We start from the raw sequence: 15,049 nt of genomic DNA on the forward strand, positions 1-15,049 counted from the left end.
TCAAAATTCACCAAAAAGTTTTTTTAATGAAATAAAATTATATTTAAAAACAAAAGTAATTCTATGATTATAAATATGCAAAATCTATAATTGTAATTGGTTACAGTTTTAAAAATCACATGCTAAAATTTTTAATATGTGCACAAATCTAATGACTAATTAGATATCAAATATTAGTATTGAATAATAAATTTTATGAGAAAAAGAAAAATATAAATGGCAATTAACGAATTAAAGAATTTATTAATCAGATATTAATATCTATTAATCATTAAAGCAAAACTGTTATGTATGAAGTCTATGATTTTTTTTGTACTTAAAGACCAATATTAGCTCTTTGTGTTGATTCAAATTATATATATATATTAAATTTTTTATATACAGTAAGACCCCGCCTAATGCAGGGGATGTGTTCCTAGACGACAAAGCACTAAGTGAAACAGCATTAAATGAGGTCATTTTAACATAGAGTAAATAAGGATAGGGGAACACGCGACCAAAAATAAACAAATTTTACTTTAATTTTAAGTTATTTTTATATTAATTTGTATAATAATACATGTTAAATAAAACATAAACATGTGCACTCCTTTCAAAATCTGGATCATTTGCTATAATTTGATCAATGATTTTGGTTATCGTTACCAAACTTTTACTAAGAANTGTTGCAGAAATCTTATTAAATTCAAAGTGTGTTGATAATCCAGAAAGATTGTAAAGCACTGGTATAAAGGATATTTACTATCAGTCTCAGTTGTATATTCAACCTACTTTATTTTGCCTCATTTTCATGAAATTAGTCTTGCAAAAATATTCAATAATAATTCTCATAACTATTGCCTATAGATGGTAATTATATATAAGCAAAGTCATCCAACTTATAAAGTGAAATTTATTCCTAGCAAAGTAACCAAAATGCTTAGTAACTCTGGAAGCACTCGGACTTCATGGGTTGCAACACCAAATTTGTTTTTAATAAACCATGTACTCTGGTTTTTTGTCACAAATTTTTGGGGAAGTGCACAGATTATTCAAGTAAATACAGTAGTACTGATTTCAGATTTTTGAAAATAATCAAACATTTTTACATTTTTCATAACTACATTTGGATGTAAGATTAATTTAATCATCTTAGAATTCATCTTGGAATAAAAAAAATAACCAATGGTTACTTTTTTATTCTAAAATGGGTACTACTATTTAAATGACCCTTGTAATTACATGTAATTATTCTAAAATATTTGTAACAAAAATTAATACATAAAAATAATTTATTTTTCAGACCTCTTTTAAAGGTAGACCAATAGTAAAAATTGCATGTGGAGCAGAGTTCAGTGTTATTGCTGATGTGAAAGGTTGTATATTTTCATTTGGTTGTCCAGAATATGGACAGCTAGGTAAGATAGTTTTTATTATATAGGAAGAAATTTTTTATTGTTATAGAATAAAGCTTGAAAATGCCATTTATATTAGGTCACAACTCAGATGGTCGTTATTTTGTGACAAGTAACAAATTATCTTATCAATGTGAATTGGTCCCACGAAGAATTGGTGTATTTGTAGAAAAAAGTCGAGATGGTCATATAACTTTGGTGGATGATGTCCAAATAATTGATATTGCTTGTGGTATCAATCACACTGTAAGTATGCATAACAATTCTATTTTAATCATATAAAATATTTCTTAACTTTTACTATAAAATATTAAACTTTGTTTATACTAATATTATGTTTATAGATCAATATATTCATTGTGTATGTGCATACCATGTGCTAATTATGTAATAAGTAATTTGTTTCAATTATTAAATAAATTCTAGAAAAGGTATTAATTTAACTAACCTGTATTTGTCCCAAAAATGAGGGAAAGTCATTAAATAGCAGGAACTTTTTTACAAGGGTATGTAAAGAAATTGTTTGTGCCTTTAAACATACATGCACTTTCCTACTTATGAACAGCTTAGGTTCCTGAGATTTTGTCACAAGTTGAAATGACTTATAACAAAACCTCGAACCTAAAAAAATAATTCAAAACTAACCTATAAAGTACATTTGTACACAGAATAACCACCTATTGTTAGTGTTTGATCCTTCAATGTACTTAATAGAATACATTACACTTTGTTTACCTGCTCACTATTTCTTAATAGTAGATGTTTCAAATTGATTTTTTTGCCTAATGCACTTAGTTTTATAATGTCCAGTTTATATTCCATGGTAATAGTGACACTTTTGCATTTATCTCAATTATTTGGTTTACTATTATGTTTTGGATGCATTTTTAAAACATTAATCATAAAAGTTTATAAAAATTACAAATAGCAGCAAAAAATATTGTTACTCTGACATTATCAAATTCAATGCCACTTCGAGTGGCGATAGAACCTCAGAACTTGTGCAAAAACAAAAAGTGACAATATGCAATAGAAATATACCTACATTAATTATTTATTACTGTCCAAAGACTGGCTTCAATGCTCCCCCACAATTGGCAAAAGAACTTCAGAGTCCAAATGAAATTTAAATTTTAGACAGCCAAATTAAAAATAGAAATTTTAGATGGCCAAATTTTTCATAAGTAGGGGGAACACTTGAAGTTCATCGTTGGTAAGGCTTTCACCAGAAACCTGCTGTAACTCCTCAATATCCTTGTCTCTATCTCCTAGTCCTATTATATTGATTAGGTTGAGTTTGTTCAACCTAACAATACAGCAATAGGCTCTTCTCATTGAGAATGCTTGGATAACTTCAGCCATAACTTCTTCCACATTTCATTCATGCATTTATCAGTTAATTCTTGCCAAGCAGTCTATATTTCATATAGCATCCATGATGTCATATTTTTTCCAAAATTGCACCAAACAAACATAGATTTAAAGAAAGTACACCTTTTGCTGATTGGTTTGTGTTCACAAATAATCGTATTATATATGAATCAATGAAATGCCACAATAATTTAAATCAGCGTAAATTTNTCACAACACAGTTGATCCACCAGACCACAAGCTTTAGGATGTCCTCCCAAAAAAAAAAACAAAAAAAACTTGGTGTGGTCTTTAACCAACTTTGCATTGCCTTTATTACCATCAGTGAATTTCTGACTTTGCAAATGTTCTTTCAAAGGTCCAAACAAGTGAAAATCCAATATTACCAAGTACAGATTGTATCATAGATGTTTCATCATCTCAAATTTTAGTTCATGTGATGTATCTACTGCATAGGTCACCCTGGTTTTTTTTATGGCAATTGCCAATCCATTTGCTAAAAACATTTTTTATTTTTCAGGTTACTTTTTGTAACAATCAGAAATGAAAGGACAATCCACAATAGAAAAAAGCAGAGTTCTTATGACTAAGTTTCTCAACCAACTTTATTTTTGTATATTAATAATAAAATTTTTGGTATAGTATGAGTAGTACATCTGATTAAAACTGAATCTTTTGTGGCTGCTCAGCCCATGTTTCAAAAGCCTTCTCAAAATAATTTTTCACTGAGTGACTTTTTCCCCTGGACTGCTCTGTGCCTATTTGCCACTCCAATCACCAGATGAATAAAATTTCTGCAAATTGCAAATTTTGTGACAAGTAGTGTGACTGTATTCACAGCCATATGGGGCTAGGTATTGTCATGGAACAGCAAAACTCTCTTTGAGAGGAGTTTCCAATGTTTTGATTGTTCAACTTTGGGCTTCAACTTGTTCATTAGTATGTTACTGTATAAGGCACTAGTCACAGTATGACCCTTTTCCTGGAAGTTCACCAATATAGGACCGTTGAGATACCTAAATGTGATTGATTTTTTCCAGCAGATGCCTGTCTTGAATTTTTTTTTGTTGACTGGAGAGATGTTGACTAGAGATCTTCCACTGCATCTACTCTTACTCTGGTTTATAATGGTTCATCCAGGACTTGTCTCCTGTCACAATTTGATGGAAAAAAGCATCTTCATAAACATGATGATCCAAGTGTACCTTACAAATTATCTGATCACAAATGATCGGACAGTTGCCATCTGCTACAAACTTTCCTATACCCAAGGTCATCATGCATAACATTGTATGTAAAACCATGTTGAATACTGTAGCAATTTCATCAACAATAACTTTTCTGTAGTCATAGATTTGCTGCTTGATCTGCTGTTTCACTATCTCATTTACCATGGAAACTAGTCTCCATCACTGATGTTTTGTCTTCCATTCATACAATTTCCTTTGACTTAAACAATTGTGTCTGTACTGAACCTTCATTCTCCTGCTATAGATTAAGGTTTTACTTCCTCTATCCATAAAAAACAAAGGATACTTGTGTTCTTTAGTGCAATTCAATAGTGGAGCATCCATGTTGTGCAAGCTATTGTACAGGTAGAAACCACTCAATCGTCACATCCGCTGTATAGCATATTGTTAAGGAGTTGTTTTATGTCCCATAATAAGATTTTTCACATTGCATACATCTCCATGAATTTATATCAAAATTCCTGTTATTTAATGACTTTCCTTTGCATTTTGTGTTTTAACTTTTTTCCTTTGGATCTGATTATGATAAATTCAAATGGTCTATGACAAGAATATACTTAAAATTGTTTCATCTATATTTTCAATAAAATATAATTTTATTTTTCCTGTTAGAAGTTGTCTAAACCTTATATTAAAATTATTTATTGATTTAAATATTGATAAACTGCATTTGAATTCTGGATGCTCAAGGAACTTTTACCTCTTATCTTTATTAACTTTTTCTGATATTTTAAGAAAATATTTTCTCTTATGTTCTCAGCTATATTAGTCATTTTTAATTGAAACTAAATTTTAAAAATTTTAAATGGAAACAACTTTCTGTACAAATAGCAAAATATTTCTGTAATGCATCTGTAATGTTAATTGAAAAACTATTAGATCTATTTGCTGATTGTGTAATAGTAATATTATCATGATGTTATATTTAGCTGATAGAAGAGTAAACTCTAAAAGTTCCAAACAATTGATAACTAACATTAATGTAAGGAAAGAAAATGTAATTCACAATGATACAATGCTATTCACAATTCTTGCTCACTTGATGTGTCACTCATGTTGAAACATGTTTCTCAATACTAATAAATACTTGTTTGCCAGATATGTTCAGTGGTAAAATCTGTCATGAAATAAGCCACTATATTATATTGCCCATAGAGTTAATAGCATGAATCAACATTGTTGGAATTCAGTTTGAACTTTGTAAATATACTAAAAAAAGGCCAATAAAAAATGCAATATTATATACTCCTAAATGCAATTTATTGGTGCTACATTATATAGATGCATCATTTAAGTATAATGATATTTTAGATAATTATGGATGATTGAATTGCTTTTCAGAGGCATATGAAACATTCAAAAAATATGTCTATATCAGATATATAGACATATTTTTTGAATGTTTCATATGCCTCTGAAAAGCAATTCAATCATCCATAATTATCTAAAATATCATTATACTTAAATGATGCATCTATATAATGTAGCACCAATAAATTGCATTTAGGAGTATATAATATTGCATTTTTTATTGGCCTTTTTTTAGTATATTTACAAAGTTCAAACTGAATTCCAACAATGTTGATTCATGCTATTAACTCTATGGGCAATATAATATAGTGGCTTATTTCATGACAGATTTTACCACTGAACATATCTGGCAAACAAGTATTTATTAGTATNTATATAATTTTACTTACAATTGATCTGCAAAATTTGCCATTTTATTTAATAAATTATAATAATAATAATAATAATAATGCTTTACAGATTGCTGTTGATACTAAAAAAAGATGCTTCTCTTGGGGATTTGGTGGATATGGCAGACTTGGCCATGCAGAACCTAAAGATGAAATGGTTCCTAGACTCATAAAATCATTTGATGGTCCTAATCGTGGAGTGAAGAGAGTTTATGCTGGAGGCACTTATAGTATGGCAATAAATGAATTTGGTAAGAATTTTTTTTACTCTTTATGCTCAAAATAATAATTTTGTTTAAATAGCATTATTATATATTCAAAAACTATAGGTGTTTTATATTTCTGGGGACAACATAAAACCACTGGAGAGGCTACTATGTATCCAAAACCAATTCAGGATCTTGCAGGTTGGCAGATTCGTGACATTGGCTGTTCCAATCGTAGTCTAGTGGTTGTGGCTGATGAGAGCGTTATTTCTTGGGGTCCTAGTCCCACTTATGGTGAACTGGTATGTATTTGTTACAGAGAAAAACTGAATTTAAATTTTGTTTTCAGTATTTCAACAGAGTTTATTTAGAGAAAAGATTAATAGAATTAGTTTCATAGAATATATAAAATACAGTGATAGACACTCCCAAATAGCAGACATCTCTGCTTAATAGACATTTTTTACAATCCCCAGACCCTTCAAATAGGACATCTATAATATGTACATTACCTCTAAATTTTATATGCCATTGTCTATAACCTACCTTATGAAAACACAAAGTCATTCCTTCAATATTCTGAAATAATTAATTATGTACAAAATATTTTAAAAATAAAACAAAGAATCAGTTCAGATTCTCCTAAAGGACAAATTTTGACCATAGGCATTGAACAAAAAGACTGGCTTAAAATAGGAATAGGGAAGGCGGAAAGGTTGTAAAAAGCTGAACAATATTCTTAACCAGATTAGTGTTTTCTAACAGATAAAGTTGTCAATCATCATTTATCATCATACATATTAATGTTGTTAAACTTCTCTCTTATTGTTGGAATTAAGCTTATGGTATCAAGAAGCCATGAACTTTTCTGGAGTTATTCATTCATTCATTCCACAAGAACCATAGTACAGTAGCAATGAAAAAGAAATAGTTTTAAGGTTAAGACAACAGTGTTTATTTGATGAAAGTTCAAAGATTGTGTTATGAAGGCAATTTGCCAGCAATCATTATACAGGGTGCATAGGAAAGTCCCTTTAACTGGAAAATTCTTACAAATGGAGAAAGCTACAGCTATGCAAATGAGGTAATGGTATAGTAAAGCAACTACACCTGACTTAATGCAAATGACAGCAGTGTCTCTAGTCGCAAAATTTAGAAGATAGGCAGTGCAAATTGAAAACGAAAACAGATAGAGCAAACTTTCCAATTAGAAAGTTTTAGAGCATCAATTAATTAGTACGAAAGGACATGTGGTTCACATGGATAAGATAAATTGTCATCTGTATAGCCAAAAATGTCTGAAAGCAATGCACGCCATTTTGTGTAAACGTTTGAAAACAATAGCCATAGGTATGAAGAAATATGCACAATTTATTGCAAAAAATACGTACATACGTCAATGCAGTTTGATAATAATGGCGTGTATTGTGAGCAATGGTGAACTTTTCGAACATACTCGACATTAACTTGTTATCACTGTGTGAAAGTTTGCCTTTCCGTTGTTTTTTGTGACTGTATTGACATAAGTACATATTTTATGCAATAAATTGTGCGTATTTCTTCATACCTATTGCTATTCCTTTCAAACATTTACACAAAATGGCGTGCGTCGCTTTCGGACATTTTTGGTTAGACGACAATTTATCTTATCCGTGTGAACCACATGCCCTTTCATACTAATTAATTGCTCTAAAACTTTCTAATTGGAAAGTTTGCTCTATCTGTTTTCATTTTCAATTTGCACTGCCTATCTTCTAAATTTTGCGACTAGGGACACTGCTGTCATTTGCATTAGGTCAGGCGTAGTCACTTTACTGTACCGTTACCTCACTTGCATAGCTGTAGCTCTCTCTGTTTGCAAGAATTTTCCAGTTAAAGGAACTTTCGTATGCACCCTGTATACTTTTATTAGCAGCTCAGTTGATATTACTATCTAATAGTAAATTTAATGATAAACAATTATTTCAAGATTTCAAATTCTAAGTTATGTTTCTTAAAAGTAAATTGATTGTATGCTAGTGATAATTACTAGTTATATGCTTAGTCAATTAGAAATTCATTATTTACAAATTTTCAAGTAGCACTTTGTTAAGCTGTTTACAATCTGCCAAGGGGAGTATCTCCCAGGCAGATTTTTTTTTTGAAACACTGCCCCTATTTAGGTGTCAAAGTTGTCTATATATGACCAGTTTGTTGGCAAGTTGTGAACACATGATAACACTGAACACAGTGTTTTTGTTATCCACTCAACCACTGATGCTATCTTAATCTGTCACAGAACATTGATTTCAACTACAGGAATATTCTTTGAGAAATTATTTTAAACTTGAAAAAAATTATATATATTTATTAATTGGAATTAAAAGATTTTAAAATATCAACTTATAAAAGTATCTCAAAACAAGTGTTTGGTTTATTTTTTTGAAGACTAAATATGTATTTAAAAAAGACTGATTTATTTTTTCTTTTCATGATTTGCAAAAATCATATACACTGTAGAGTGAGCTAGCTTCATTGTTATTGCTAAAATTAATTTTGTTTCATACTTATAATTTATTATTAAATATAAATAGCACTTATGATGATGGCATGAGTTAAGTTTTTATTTCAAAACATATTGAAAAGCAAATAATCTTCAAGATAAATTAATGAAAATTCAGTGTATTTTGACATGTTATATTATATACATAAACTTCTACAGACAGTAAAATTTCAATTTAATGGTATTATAAAATTAATAAAACTAACAGAATAATATGTGTCAGTCATTAACAAACAATGTTATTTGCTCAGATGATGCTACTTCTGATTTTTGTATTGTGTAGTATTAGGCTTTTAAAATCTCAAACCATCCATGGCTTCTTCAAATGATGTTATTCACCTTGCAGTCACCCTTCTTCACTGATTTTTTTTTTCTATTTGTCAAATATTGATATGGTCTTCTGCTGTATAATCATAGTTGATAAGGTAATATACTAACATCATCTGTTTGATTCTTCATTCACTGTATAAGATACGTTTTGAGCTTCTTGAATACTTTGCATTGACTCAAGAAGTCATCACTATTTCACAAAACTTAAAAAAAGAAAGAGTTGTGAAACAGTTATTACTTTTCATGATTTGCAAAAATCATATACTGGAGAATGAGCTAGCCTAAAGAGATTTCAATATCTTTATTTCCTCTTTTTTCTTCTTTCTGTATCACCTTCTTTCCTAGTTTTGAGCGCACTAAAATAATACTCAAAATGTAATTGAATTTAAAAATTCTTGTATGGCAAACTTAGAGACTAAAGTGTAGAACTTAGTCTTGTCCACAACAAATTGAAGACTACATTGCCAGTTTTAGAATAAATTGGTGAGTACTTTTTTGTATTAGAAACCATATCAAACAAGCAAGAAATTTATTATGACGTTATCACAATTCTCTCAATTTTAGTATCGTCTTGCCCCTGTATATCATACTTTCCTGTAAACAATGGAGTTGTGCCAACCATCTAACTCTGTTAACAAAAGATTTTTGAATTAAAGTAACATGACTTCTGATCCAAACTGGAAGTTTATATATAGTTAATCAGGGCCTCATGCCCCTAAGCTTTCCATATCTGGTCTTGACTTTCATCTATCTAACTCTGTTCTCGAGATTAAGGAAGAGACAGACAGACCAACCATTGGGAATTTATAGGTCTATAATTATTGAAAATTTATAAAAAGTTGTTTTGATGAAAAGTCATCATACTAGAAAACTTCCATCTTTCACCCAGTGATTTTTTAGATATACAGTATTTGTTTCATCATTTTGTAGGTTTACCAACACTTTCATTCCACTTACTTTTGCAACATGAAATAATACTTACAAGGGAAAGTTCAGACGTTCATGTCTCCAATTCAAATAAAACTTTGTGAACATATGGCCCTAAACACAAACAGGTTCTTATCAAAATATTTAATAGGATTCATGTCTCAAGTGTTTCTAGAAATGGTCCTCTGAAAATTGAGTGTTTAGCTTATAATTCTTTGGAAATTTCAGACTTCTTCAGAACAGTGATAGCTGAGTGGATAAGACAATAGACATTGGAGGTACATGATAAATTGCTTGGGTTCAAACTTGCTAGTTTTTTGTGTGTAACATAATTATTTTACCATAACTTTAGCATTATTATTACTACAGTGTAGGGAAAGTAAGCTGCAGGCCAGTAATCAGCGAATTTGCTTGAGCTGCACGAAAAGCTTGGATCCCAATTTTTTGACACTGGATCATACAGACCTAGACATGGCCTCTCAAACACTCAAGACAGGTGTTGAAAGCTGTCATTTTGAATGTCCATGATTGATGTGCTATGCACTATCGCAGATTAATCTTCTATAAATACATCTTTGAAGTTATAAGCCAGCATTTAAATATTTAGTCTTTTATTATCAATAAACAATGAAATTCAAACACAGTATTAATCTGTTTTATCCACACTGAGTGTCAGCATTATGGAGGCTGACATTGTAACCAATTCACACCTTACAATGTTACAAAGTTAATCCTTGGACCACCTAAGCCGTGGTTAAGCAGTTTGGACCTCAATCACTGCAGCTTAATGGCCCTACACTGTATTATTATTCCTCACATTTAAAGCTTATAAAACAAGAGTTTAATAAGTTGTGACATGCTTTAAATATAGTATGCTTTATAGTAGCTTTAAATATGAATAGTAATAATAATGCTAATGGTATATAAAATAATTGTTATGTATAAAAAAAAAATCTAAAATTGCAGAGGTTCAAATTTATATCATATAGCTTCAGTGCTTAGCATCTGGATAACAGAGTGATAACAGTGAATATAAAAGGCCTGAAACTTCCAAAGACTTATAAACACTCAATTTTCAGAGATGCTTGAGAAGTGGGTCTTATTATTTGTACAAGAAATTTGTAATTTGTGTAACAAGTACAGGGTCAGAGGTTTGGATCTCCAATTCAAGCAGAACTTGGTAAGCAAATGGCCTTATTAAACATAATGATTAAACTTATAATGTAATTGTGCAATCATACATATAAGAATCAGCTTATGGTTAGTACAGTTAGGTTGGTTAAATTTTCTTATGCAGCTTTACATGATTTATTCCTTGAATTTAATTGCTATTATAATCTCTTTAATATTTGATTAAATAAATCAGTACATAAACATTCTTATTTTACATTAGTAGTTTCAAGTTTATAACACTTACTACAATTCAATATTAAACCATTTTTTGGCTGCAATTTGAACAAATTGTAGATCTATAAATTCCCACTGTCATCCTTCTGTCTTTCCTTAATCTCAAGAATGGAGTTAGATAGATGAAAGACAAGACCAGATATGGAAACCTTACGGGCATGAGGACCTGATAACTATATACAAACTACCGATGCAATATGGAAGTCATCTTAATTTGAATTCAAACATTTCCCCTGAAAGGTGTTAGATAGATGACTGACACGATTCTATTGTTAAAGGAAAAGTATGATGTATAGGGGCAAGCCACTACTAATTTAAGATGGAGAGCATTTTATTATTACAATCCCCAATCAAATGTTTCTACTTGGATGATGAGTCAAAAAAAAAAAAAAAGATTTTGTAAACTAGACAATTTAAAAATCTTGTACAGTGACTTATTAATATGATAATACATGATTTTTATTTTAGGGATTATGTTCTGCTTTTTTTTCTAACTTTATCACATTTTCATGGATAATTTTGACCCATTCTAGACAGACTTGAATTCTGGTCTCAAAATTGGCAGGCTGTTGACTAATAATAATTTGCTTTTCTATTTTACTAAAAAAAAATTTAATTAACATTATAATATAATGTTAAGTCACTTTTGCACTTAAGCATATTTTATATATTATATAAAATATGCTTTGCAGGACAATAGTTCTGTACTTGACCAAATACATCACAAAAATATAAATTTATGTGGTTATATTAATCTAATTCTGTGATAATAACCACTGTGGATAATACATTGTGGTAGCTCTCAAAAAAAAAAAAATGTATTACTGATTTGAAAACCAATGCATATTTTGCAATAAGAACTTTTTTTTATCACAGGGAGCTGTCTAAAGCCCATTCCATTCTATTGTTCTCACAAACAGTACTGTTTTTTACTTAACCTCTCAGTTGCGCATCTCAAGAATCCAAAACTACACCGTTGTTGCTCAGTATTTGTTGGTTTTTATAGTAATTTTTAAATTTGCAATATTATGCTTAAAAATTGCTGTAGATCTGAACTGTTTTTTGTCTGTTATTACGCACATATCACACTTTACGATTGTTGACATTAAAATATTATGTATGTTTTAAAAAATTTTAAGATTTTTAAATATTAAAAAAAATTCGTTTTTTATAAATATTTTATTAATTTATTATATATCTTATTTAGATATGTCTATATTCTGTCAAATAAAAAAAACTGTAGCATTTTAACTTTATTTAAAGTGATAATATGACTTATAATATTTAACGCACATTGTTTGGAGGGGTATATCCGTTTTCTATATTTAGGTCAACAACTGTTTCTGCTAGGGGGAGTGGTCTTAACCGGAAGTACTTCGTTTTTTAGAAAAATTTACAATTGAATGATCTTAAAAACACTAATATTCATTAAATAGGATAACTATATGTATGATTTTATTCAATTCAAGCTAAAAATAAAATGACAATATTGATTTATGATTGTTTACGTTTATAGCTGACAATGTAGCTCGGACAAAAATAACTTTTTCCAAGAAAGTTCCCTCCCTACAGACCCAAGTCTATGCTTATTTGTTAAACCATAGTCATTTAGCAATAATATACCAATTGGAGTTCAACAGGCTTGTAAACAAAAATTTTATTGTCCAATGAATGAAAGAAGAGTCTCCCATAGACTTAACATGGAAAGGAGGGGTTTTGTAAAATTTAAAAATATGGGGTGGTAACAAATATCTTATTCGTTGAAACAGACTTAGTCTATGTACATAAATGCCAATCAGTGCTTAAATCGCCACCAACTAGTTATTTACGAAAAAAAATTGACACTTCAATTGGAGTACTGCGCAGCAGTTTAACTAAAACCGGTTACTCCAATAGCAGTACTGCGCAACTGACTGGTTAAATCTCTAAGATATATTCTAGGCATCTATATCTTAGACAGTACTGCATTAAGACAAGAGCAAATGATCTGAAAGATCACTTGCTTTCTTAAATTAATTGAGAGAGGTCTTAAGCCCAGGTGAGCTAGGCATGATGCATTAACTTTTTATACATTGTCCAAAACATAATTTACACATTGCCTGTATTTGTTCTATTTTTTATCAATTTTTCTTCTTTTGTTTATTGCATTGCCATTAATTTGAAATCATTTTATGAATATTTTTGGTAAACCAAGAACTGAAATGTATTTTTTATTTTATTTTAGGGTTATGGGGATAACAGACCAAAATCATCTCCCAATCCACAAGAAGTGAAACCTCTTGATGGCATTCACATTCACAGTGTAAGCTGTGGATACGGACACACGTTATTTGTTGCCCGGGACGACACGGAAGAAGACAGGGAAAAACTGAACAAATTGCCAGATTATGCCCCATAATAATTTTCATTTCTAGGAATGCCTTATTAAAATAAACTCACCAAGATTTTAAACATTGTGTATGCATGAATGATAAAAATTTAATTAGAACATATCCACATTAAAGTGATTCAGTACTTACAAATCAATCAGTATTGTTTTTAAGTAATTTGGATGGCAGTCGACATCCACTAGTGTGATTTCCAAAGAACTGTACGATGTACAGTACGGTAGTTATCTCGATCTTCATTTCCATTGACCAAGTGCAGGGAAATGAGTATTATTTACCCTGACTGTTTCAATTAATGCAAATTAAAATTGCATTGGTCTTAGGTAAAAAGTGCTGAATTCATGCTTTAGGTGCTGTTATAAATTGACATATATTTTTTAATCATTACTTAAATGTAGAATCCTTTTGTAATATTTGACATTACAGTCTATTTTTATGGTTTAGTTAAAATGGCAGCATTAATGTTTCCACAGTTTCTGTAATTGTTGTTCAATTCATTTTTAAATATTTGTCATAATAAAAATTTTCATAATGCTTTATTGGTGGTAAATTTTTTCTAATACAATGTTGGCTGCCTCCTCCAGATTTTGACATTTCCTGTTATCGAAGTAGCTTATTTCTGTAACTTTCCTATTTAACTACCTCATTTTTACTGTCCGAAGACAAAAGTATCTGTCGTTGTAAAATTCGGTTCTGGGAAAATTTTCACGGGTGGTCCAAAGTTGTCTCTTTCCATTAAGAAGTGTTCTAGAAATCGCTGGATGGATGTAAATAATTTCAGAAACGTCGGTTTTTATTCAAATCATCCCAAACGTGTAAATAAATCTGTTTGACAGATATTGCAACGTATCCTATCTTCATATTTGGTTCATTTGTCATAATTTATTTGACAAACATCAATCATCTTGCACAATGCAATAACATCATCGTTTTATTATGCAAACACTGAATGTGCATTTAAGAGAGATCTGTATTCCAGCATTATACTGCCATTCCTTAAGATTAAATGCAATTGAATTGCTTAGTTCCTAGAGATTTGTAAATATTTTTGGTAAAAAAGCCATTATACAAGAAATTTTTTATTTAACAATTAAAAATTTGACAGAAGAAAAGAAATTATGCATATTTGGGAACTAAGTACTTCATTTGTACACATTTGCTTTAAATCTGTAATGTTCTTGTTGATAGTTTTAATGTTTGACAGCATTCTTTAAATATGTTAAATTTTATTACGACAAGATCGGACATAATAAAGATGGAAGTTCCTCCAAATTCTACAAAATAACGTTTCTGTTGGCGGAACAACCATCTCGGCTCCTCTATAAGTGACTTTTTTTTTATAATGTGATAATTGTGATTTGTCTAATACTTTTGTATTATAGACAATGTATTGTGTGGAGGTTCTTGGAAAAAAATCCAAATATTTACATTTGGATCTGTTTTTGCCATTTCTGCTTTATAAAGTGTAACTTTGAAGTTAGAAAAAATAAACAATCTTCCAACAACAATGTTATCTGATTTAATGGTAAAAATTT

At 29.9% G+C, this 15,049-nt stretch overlaps 1 protein-coding gene across 1 annotated transcript in view; it reads left to right on the forward strand.

Moving 5' to 3' along the window:
• LOC111613642 (protein RCC2 homolog) overlaps positions 1-15,022 on the forward strand; it is a 45,404-nt gene extending 30,382 nt beyond the window's left edge. Inside the window, exons 6-10 of the mRNA XM_023354996.1 lie at positions 1,283-1,397; positions 1,474-1,640; positions 5,786-5,966; positions 6,045-6,223; positions 13,352-15,022. Coding sequence (XP_023210764.1) covers positions 1,283-1,397; positions 1,474-1,640; positions 5,786-5,966; positions 6,045-6,223; positions 13,352-13,525 — 816 coding nt within the window. The 3' untranslated portion in view covers positions 13,526-15,022. The remainder of the gene's footprint in view (positions 1-1,282; positions 1,398-1,473; positions 1,641-5,785; positions 5,967-6,044; positions 6,224-13,351) is intronic.
• The last annotated feature ends 27 nt before the right edge of the window (positions 15,023-15,049 follow it).

The sequence above is a fragment of the Centruroides sculpturatus genome, unplaced genomic scaffold (genome assembly GCF_000671375.1).
Source record: "Centruroides sculpturatus isolate CEXI.00-Female unplaced genomic scaffold, Cexi_2.0 scaffold1960, whole genome shotgun sequence".
In the NCBI taxonomy this organism is placed as follows: Eukaryota; Metazoa; Arthropoda; class Arachnida; order Scorpiones; family Buthidae; genus Centruroides; species Centruroides sculpturatus.